This window comes from Microtus ochrogaster, chromosome 7, assembly GCF_000317375.1.
Source record: "Microtus ochrogaster isolate Prairie Vole_2 chromosome 7, MicOch1.0, whole genome shotgun sequence".
Lineage (NCBI taxonomy): Eukaryota > Metazoa > Chordata > Mammalia > Rodentia > Cricetidae > Microtus > Microtus ochrogaster.
Genome location: NC_022014.1, coordinates 12602037 through 12611787, shown reverse-complemented (window position 1 = coordinate 12611787; position 9751 = coordinate 12602037). Strand labels below are relative to the sequence as shown.

The 9751-nt window shown below is 47.3% G+C and overlaps 1 protein-coding gene across 2 annotated transcripts in view; it reads right to left on the bottom strand.

Moving 5' to 3' along the window:
• Snx29 (sorting nexin 29) overlaps positions 1-9751 on the bottom strand; it is a 442208-nt gene that overhangs the window by 399800 nt on the left and 32657 nt on the right. Inside the window, exon 4 of one of the 2 annotated variants that reach the window (XM_013347415.2) lies at positions 7150-7274. In XM_013347415.2, the coding sequence (XP_013202869.1) occupies positions 7150-7274 (125 nt within the window). Of the gene's footprint in view, positions 1-541; positions 575-7149; positions 7275-9751 lie in introns of those variants that run through there. The other variant, XM_026780573.1, reaches the window with a different exon arrangement.

Below are 9751 nucleotides of genomic sequence, written 5' to 3'. Positions count from 1 at the left end.
AGGGAGGGAGGGAAGGAGGGAGGGAGGGAGGGAGGGAGGGACGGATCAAGTAAAAGCTGGGCATGGTGGTACACACCTTTAATCCCAGTACTGGGGAGGCAGGCAGGTCTCTGTGAGTTGAAGGCCAGCCTACTTGACAGAGAGAATTCCAGGACAGACAAAACATCAAATGACCCTGTTCTCCATCACCACTCAAAAGAAGGAAAATCAAGTACCAAGCAAGCCATTACACAGAAATAGATGTAAAATCTTAAAAATCAAATTCAACAATACATAAAAAGAACCAACTGGGTTTGCTCTGGGAATACAGGAGTGGCCTAATAGAGACCTCAACTGCAACAAAATCAGAAAGAGAAGATGATAAAATGCAAACCAGATTAGGATAAAAGCTCTTAGCAGCTAGCTCCCTGACAGAAAGGAATATCAGTCCTTTGAGATCAAGATCATGACAAGGAAGCCCATATTTCTGCTGCAGTTTAGCAGCAAACTGGAGGGTCTGTCCAGAGCAGCAGAGCAAGAAAGGAAAAAGAAAGTTCATTACCTGCAAAGACAAAAAGAAAGCCGAGGGTGGAAGGACCCACGAGTAATCCCAGGATCAGTGAGGCAGGAAAAGAAAGATCTCGAGTTAAGCCTGGGTTACAGAGCCAATCCATATCACAAGAAAATAAAGACAGGCAGGCTAGGGAGACAGCTCAGTATACGCCATGCAAGAGTAAAAGGACCTGAATTCAAATTCCCAGGGTCCATGTGTAAAAGAAGCCAGGTGCAGAGCTCCTGTGAGGAGATGGGGTGAAAACAGAAGCACGGGTCAGGCAGTCTGGCACTCAGCAGACAAATGAGTCTTCTCAAGCAGGTGCAAAGGTGTCCTCTAACCTCCACAAGCATGCTATGGCACTCATGCCCCTGCATTCACACACACCCAAAAGCATGTGCACATGCAGACAAACACATGTATATACACATAAACAAAATTTTTAAAAATTTAAAACAGGAAAAAGAAAGGACGAGTAAAGCCAAAAACTCTATAAACAACCAACAACTTTAGTAAGGTTGCTAGAAACATGATTAATGAACAAAAGGTAACAGCATGTCTGGGTATCAGTAAAAAATATTGAAAACTATTTTTAAATGCTACTTTTAACATCAAAACGTTTCAAATATATGGAAATAAATCTAAGCAACAATATTCATAGATTCCAAAAAACACTGAGAACTAACAGGACATCAATACGCAGGCTACCTAAGATTCACAGGCTGGAATATCCACTACTGCAAATATGTGACTTCCCAGACTCATCTCTGAATTCAATGTAATTCCAAGTGTGGTGCCAAGAGAGATTTTTTTTTGTATATGTAGAAATGGACAAGATGATTTAAAATGCAAAAGAAATCAAGAGCAGCCAAAACAATCTAAAAAGATAAAACCCAAGATTTACACTTACCAGATACAAAGGCTTTTCTTAAAATCACAGCATAGGTGACAAGGTGCTGTCGCTAAACCCTCTCCAAAGGGACACAAACACTGCGATGGCAGAGTCACTAGAGCTAATGAGGGAGCCTCAATTGAGAAAATGTTCCAGAAGATCGGACTCCCCTCAATAATGAACAGTGCTGTGGAGGTGTAAGCTGAATAAATACTTTCCTCCCCAACTTGCTTTTGGTCATGGTGTTTCATTACAGCAATACAAACTCTAATTAGAACATGCTGTCTACCTTTCCTCCTAAGGTGTCAATGACAAACTAAGGCATGATTCTGCCAAAGTTGACTCTGGGGAAACAATGAGTTTCTTGGGATTCCTTACAGTGTATCCTTACAGTTACTTACTGTATGGGTTACTTACAGAGTTGCAGGTGCTTCTTCCCCAGCCCAGCGGGCCACCCCTGGAAATCCTCTATCCAGCAGGCAGAGACGGAGCCTCCTCCTTTAGTTTTCCCCACAATATACTGCAGCCCTTCCACATGTAATTAAGGCAGAGTTGCAAACAACGGTGGGTAGGGAGAGGCTGACTACTCGGGTGAGCATCTGCTGGCCCTCCCCATCCCTCCATGTTGGGGCCTTACAGTCATTGGGCCCAGCTGTGTCACCCCTTTGCAAGGGGCACAGCTGACCTTTCCAAGTTGCTGGTGTGCTTGCCCAGGAGGAGAGTCACAGCAGTGCTATTGGCACAGGTTAAAAGACTATCCAGATATAATGTCCAGAAGAAAAAATATATATACCTGGACTCTTGATTTATGACCAAAGGGATATTTCAGGGCAGTTGAGGAGCCAATGAACAGCTCTTCTTCAGTTAGACTTCCACAAAGAAGAATAGCATCCTAGCCCTCACATATACTCAGTCAGCTCTGTGACGATCCTCATGGCTTTAGAATAAGCAAAGATTTCTTAAGCAGATTCAGAAAAATTCAATTAATAAGATGAAAGATAAATTAGGCTATGAAAATGGAATACCATGGGGCAGGGAGGCCTGATCCTGCCTCAATGACGTGATGGGACAGACTGAGTTGACTTCCCAGGAGAGGCCTTACCCTCTCTGAGGAATGGGTGGGGGAAGAGTGGGAGGAAGTGGAAGAGTGGGGTGAGAGCAGGGAGGGGGAACTGGGATTGGTATTAAAAATTAAAAATTAAATAAATAAAAATTTAAAAAAGAAAATGGAGTACTTCCATCCATCAAAAGATATCATTACAGGGTCAGTTACAGAGTGGGAGAAGTTTCCTGTGTCCTAGGAATAAAGAATTTGTATCTATAAACTATCAAAAACTCATACAGATTAGAAGAACAGCAACCCAAGGAAAAAAATTGGCCAAAGTTTTGAACCTTATAAAAGAAGGTATCTGGGTAGCTGACAAGCCTGAGAAACAGGGTCAACACCATGGTCATCGGGAAATGACAAAGCCTGGAAGATAAACATAGTTATAAGCCAGGATGTGGAACCAGCCCAGGTCTGGTACACCTGGACCACCCGCAGGCAGAAGCTGAACCTCAACCACAGTCTCCGGCTCAGGTGTGTGAGCCCCATGACTCATGAATTTACCTCCAAGACACAACAAAAACAGTTCCAGAAGGACTGCTCACAACAGCTCCAAAGAGACTAAAAGGCTATGCAGCACTGACCATCAGTGGAGGCAGATTAGCTCCTGGTACCCCGCGGCCCAACAGAACCTCACAGAACAATGCTGTAACCACACACTGATGAGGACATGAAGTTTCCTTCAAAATGAAGCAAAACAAAGGCCTGTGTGAGAAACGGGAGAAGCTCCAGGCAAGGCTGGGTGGCAAGCCCAAGACACGGGAACATGAGAGCCTAGTGACACTAGTGATGCTACATGGAGCTGCTTTGTGCTTCTGTATTACCTTGTATTCAGTGTTTCATCACAGTTGAGGTTACAAACACACATCGTGGGACTGGGAAAATGCTCAGTAAGAAAACTGCTTGCTGTACAAGCATGAGAATTTGAGTTCAGATACACAACATCCTCAAAAAAAAGTCACTTTGCGGGCTGAAACCCGCATTTCAACATGAAAAGATGATCAGTGGGTAAAGATGCATGCTGCCAAGTCTGAGTTCCATCCCTGGGACCTGCTACCACGATTATCTTCTGACCTGTATACTGAGGCCATGGCACACCAACCACATACACACATATAATAAAGCAAGCAAAGCACTAGCCAGGTGTGGCAAAAGTTAGTTCTGTAATCCCAGAACTGGGAGACAGAGGCAAGGGGATCCCTGAAGTTCACCAGCCAGCTTAGCCACCTGGTGAGCTCCAGCTGTCATGAGGGAACAAATGAGGTAGAGAGCAGCAGGCACGTCCTCCACACACGCATGCACAGGTGCACACACAGAATACTTCAGCATCCTCATCGGCACACAGGACAGGTCTCTAGGACTCTGGAAGGTGAGTCCCCACGACGTCCACATGCTCAAATGTATTTCCTTGACCCTGGATCATGGTCTAAAAAGGACAGAGGTAAGTTATCAGTATGTAGGGGTAGAAATTCTTACGAGGAACAGCAGACAACAGCCAGCACTATCTCATGCTTCAGGGATAGCAGAGAGAGGCTGGCCATGCCTGGTGTGAGGACACCTTTGCCTGTGGACTCAGTGCCAACCAAGGGACAGCAGGCTGTGATTTAAAGTAGAAACCCCTATTTCAACATGAAATTCCACAATTTTTAAATGTTAGAATGTTAAAAATAAGTGCCTAAAGAACCGAGTCACTAAGCTCAGTCATCCTGTGCCCAACACTAGAAGACCACATTCTCGGTGGTCACACATCCTTCAGTCAGTACTCTAAGGTGGAGCGTCTCTCTCTTCAGAGGGAAATGAGTTTGCTTTATTTGTGGTGCTGGGGATTGAAACATGTGAGCTCACACGTGTTAGGCAAGCACCCTACCACTGAGCTGATGCCCAGTTGAGGAGGCCCAACTGTACACAGAGCTGATACAGCAGCCTCCTGGCTACCATAAACAAGGACAGCATCGAAGATGACTGAAATGCGGACCGCCCTGAACCTGGGCCTCTGATTGCCTCATCTTACAATGAGGAAACATCGAGTCAGAGAGGAGATGTCCCCACAGGCTCCTGCCGGACAAGTCACTGGGAAGGATGACAGCCCTGCCCAACTTAAGCCACAGGTCACAACCTCTATGCTACATTATGCTGTGAGGGGCTCATCTCTACCCAATCCTTCTCTCTGGACTTCATGCTGTTCCTCATTCTATCCCAAAGGACTGCTCCCGAGGCTCTCCAACTTGATCTCAATTGATAAACCACCAGCCCTGCTCCCTTGGAAGGCTTTTAATCACTCCCTGCAAGGGAAAAGGTCTTAATCAGCCAAGGCGGGGCTAGCGGCCAGTGAATGGTTAATTAAGGCAGCCAACAGAGGTGACAATGAAATCCTGGCAACCACCCCAGGGCTAAGCCAGTGCTTTGTTCCTGGCTTCTAATTGGCACAGCAGACAACAGCAGAGCCTGTCCCCACTTCCAGGCTACAGAGGGAAGTTAAACTGAGGCAGGTGGGGCTGAGGGTTGAGGCCCTCACAAAGGCCTTGGGGCTTTCCTGGTTATCAGAGTCAAGAAACAAGAGACAATTCTAGTCTGTGAGGCCACAGGAAGAGCTAATCTCCCTGTGAGGCCAGCTAAGAGGTCAGAACTTGTGAAGGATGAGGTGAAGGAGAGGGTGAAAGTTCAGGGAGCTGGGAAGGAAGGGTTACTCCTGAGCAACACAAGTCAGTGTCTCCCATGAGCAGTGGCACAACCTGCAACCACCCTCAGAGACCATGCGCTCCCTGGGTTCTAAGCCCTAAGGCTCAGAGAGAGCATCCACAGGATCACAATCGCCCAAATACGGCTTGCCTCTGCAGCCAGCAGCTGAGGTCACCCACTGGAAGCAATCAAGGGCCCCAGATAAAGATGGAAACAAAGAAAAAGTGGATTTAGCAAACACAGGGGACTCTGGGAAAATCTTACCAAGCAACCCAAACCCTGGCCCACACCATATGTAGGCTTAGGATGCACCCCAGGAAAGCTTCTGAGACCCCACTATAAATCACTGCCGTGGGCAAGGCACCTCGCAGAAGCTGACTGAAAGACACTGAGGTCTTTGGCACAGATTTTCTTAGGATTAGCCCCTCCTCACCTTTTTGTTTGTTTGTTTGTTTGTTTGTTTGTTTGTTTGTTTGTTTTGGTTTTTCGAGACAGGGTTTCTCTGTGGTTTTGGAGCCTGTCCTGGAACTAGCTCTTGTAGACCAGGCTGGTCTCGAACTCACAGAGATCCACCTACCTCTGCCTCCCGAGTGCTGGGATTAAAGGCATGCGCCACCACCATCTGGCCTCCTCACCTTTTTTTTTGTTTGGTTTGGGTTTTGTCTGGTTTTTTAGACAAGGTCTCACACAGCCCAGGCTGACCTCAAACTTCTCATCCTCCCGCCTTCAACTTCCTAGTGCTGTGATTTTAAGTATGCACGACCACGCCTAGCTCACTAGCAGGTTTAAAGAAGACCTGGGGGTACTAAAGACAATTATGTGTGAAATTCCGCAGGGAAAGGAATTCACCCCAGGCACAGTCTCTCGCTCCACAGAACCACAGATCCACGGTCTTTTCTGGGAATGAGCTACTCATTAGATAAACAGGAATCAAAGATTTGTTGAAGAGCTGAGAGAAAATAAAGAAGGCCTAGAACTAGGTGTGGTGGTGCCCACCCGTAACCCCAGCGCAGAGGAGGCTGGGGCAGGAAGATTGAAGGTCAAGGTCAAAGGCTGAAAGTCCCAAGCAGACAGCCTCACTTGCTTGGCCAGAGGCCACATCATACCATGGTATCTGACAAGACTATGTGGACAAGGTACACAGGAGACCCTGGTCTCAAATAGAGGCATTGGCCAGATTCCCTCAGACACCCCCACCACACACACCTGCTCTGTGTGAATGGCCAGTGGAAAGAGGACACATTTTTCCTCAGCAGTAATGCTCGCATTAGCATGAGGACAAGGAAGAGTAGGGAAGTGGAGGTAGCAGGCAAAAGAAAGGTCCCAAAAACTCTGCCTTTGAAACATGAAGAATGGAGAGATGCCCAGCCATCTCTGTATGACAATATATTTCCAAGCTCATGGCCAGAGCAGAACATTCACCTGGCAGGCTTCCTCAGCCATTCAGTGGGAGCAGTAAAGGCCTATGTACTTCTGGAAAGCGGAACGAGTTAGCGTGCATCCAGGATCATCAAGGGCCAGAGTCCCACTAAGGACCAAATGTTCCCTGTTTTCAGGGACAGTATTTTACAGCACGACTCTGAGCTCTAAGACCTGCGGGGTTTCTGGTGCTGCTGAAGTCATTTAATTACACAATGTCATGCTATCCCCACGCATTGAATTCAAACAGATTATTAATTTCCCAAACACTGCTACACCACACTGGTAGAATCAGCACTGTGGCTGTAGACAGCCAGCCCCAGAGGAGATGGTGACTGTTGGCTCTAGGAACCACATACAAAAGATGACTTCATTTAAATTAAGGGGCTAGACAGCCTAGACTGTTTTACCTCTGTTTTTTCACTCTGAATTTCTAGGCACACAAGCACAGGCCTAGGCCCACACAAAGAGCCTGCTATGGAAGGACAGACAAGCAGCAAGGCAGAAGTGGGCATCAAGTACCTGTCTCAGTTTTGCTGGCAAAGCCCGCCGCCTGCTTGATGGCTGCTGCTGTGAGCGCTAATCCTCGGCTCCTCTTCATGCCATGCTGAAGGACGGCTTCAAACTGGGCACACAGACAGGTCACCCTGCAGGAGAAGCAGGGACTCATCAGTCTATCTGGGAAGTGACAGCAGCAGAGTGGGCTCCAGCACTGAGGTGAGCCGCCAGGTGTGACTCCAGAAGACATCTGGATTTGCCCCTCAGGACTAGTGCTGGAATAACAGGGGAAAGGGTGCCAACCAGCAGGTGATGCAAAGCCAGTTTAAAAACAAATCAGTCCTGTGGGAACTGCATTCAATTCACAAGTCTCAACTCTCAATTCAGATCACATAGTTTACAAAGCACAAAGCTAGATGACATTTTCAGAGGCTGAATCCAGTAGCCTGCCAAACCAGAAACACTCTAATTTCATGGCCTGTTACTTACTGTCATGTGAATTCTTGTTACTTATTATAAGAGATTACATCGTGAATTCCTATCTAGAGGTGACAAAATTTTCAATTAAGTTACAACTGCTGTGCATTTAATTGAATTTCTCAATAACGGGAAAAAAATGGGAGCTTCTGAGCATGCCCGTGGAGAGGGGAAATCACACTGGATTCTCAGGTCCTCCCTAGGTTCTTGGGCCTCTGGTTCTTGGCCCATGCTTTCTGAGCCCTTCCATTCACAGCCAGTGATAGCTCCCATGTGCTAGGCCTTGTTCTGGGCTCTGGAAACACAAAAGGTGGGGGAAAAGGTGGGACACAGTGACCTGTAATCCCAGCTCTCAGGAGGCAGAGGCAGTTGGATCTCTGAGTTCAAGGCCAACCTCACCTGTTGTCAGGTCAGACAAGGTTAGAGAGAGAGAGAGAGAGAGAGAGAGAGAGAGAGAGAGAGAGAGAGGCACCAGACAAGATTACTTACTGAGACCTGCCTCAAAACTAGATAGATAGATAAACAGACAGAAAGATAGAGTGATTTAAGAAAAGAAAAGAATCACAACAGAGTAGGAGGCACAGAAAGGGCCCTACCCCAAAGCCTCTGCACTGTTCTAACTGAGAAAAGTAAGGCCAGAGACCACATGAAACATTTCAGTGCCTCAGAAATTGAAAGAAATTAGACCAGGGTGGCATGGGGAACGGAAATAGGCACAGCCCGGCCAACATTCTGTGATCAGATGGCAGTAGCCTCAATATGAAAAAAAAGGCAGCAAATTAGGAAGAGGGGCCCAGTGCAAAGAACCCCCCCCAAACACCCCCACCACCTGGCTCAACTTTGACTAACTTTCAAATTTCTTAAAGGATATCTGCTCCACCCATCACCATATCTGACAGTCCCGCTCCAGGGGGCTGTCGCTATATGGGTGATGAAACATTTTCACATTTACTATCTCTGTAACTCCCCAACAATGCTAGGAGCCCTGATGGGGTAGGTTCTATTATCTCCAGATCTAACTCCCTGATGGGGTAGGTTCTATTATCTCCAGATCTAACTCCCTGATGGGGTAGGTTCCAGCTCAATTCCTGGCCTCTCAGGGTCTTTCCAGAAACACCAGTAGCCAGCATGGCCTGGGCCAGTATGTGCTCCCCATGTGCTCCCCACACGCTCCCCAGTGCTTACAAAGCACAAGTCCCAGGATCCACCCACAATGAGACAACCCTCGTTGTGGAGCAGTTGTCACTCCTAAACATTAGCCATGTGTCTGCCACTCCTCTATGACAAACAGGCATGCAAGTATTTGAGGGCTTCCTGAAAGCTGGGACAGACACAGAATTGTCTGAAATCCACAGAAACCAAAGTAAGAGCAAGACAAGGGCGCTGCCTTAGGAGAAACAACTCTAGACAGGGTTGAGGATTCTTTGTAATTAATAGAGGCCCCTAGCTTAAAAGGAATCTCTGCAAACTCAACCACCCATTTAACAATCCCTGGCAGTTTGCGTGGCTCCAAAGAATAGGTCAGGAACTGCCTGGCCAACCCCAGATAAAACCAGGCCCCTTAGGGGAATGAAAGCAGGCAAGCAGCAAGCCTGTGTTTTGGAGGGCCCAGTTGCATCAGCAGCCCAACCTCCCAAACACACAGAGGTCACAACTACGCTAACAGCAGAAACACCCAGGTTAGTGCTACTCCTATAATGACTTATCACAATGCCAAGTCAGAGACGAGTCCATGTCAACATCCTCTAGGTCCCTGTGAACCTGTGAACCTCTCTATTTGACTTAGGCATGTGTCTACTCGTGACCTAGTATTCAACTGTCTACACATCCCTCCAGGAAGGCTTCCTGGGTGCTTTTACCCTGTGTTCCTTTCTAAGGCACTCTTAGTAGTTGGAATTGGAGTTCCATGTCTCTCCTGCTGACTGAGCACTGCCCCCACACTGCAGACAATGTGATCCAAATGGTCTTTCCCCTTGGGGTGGAGAGCACAGGGTTGGGGCTGTATAGTTCAGTGAGAGATGCATCTCAGGGGAGCTCTCATAGCTTGTAACTCAAGTCCCTAGGACCAGGGAGTCAGAGAAGGGACACCTGCACACACAGTCTACCCTTTAGGGGTGTGGGCACATACAGGAGGCTACCCTTTAGGGGT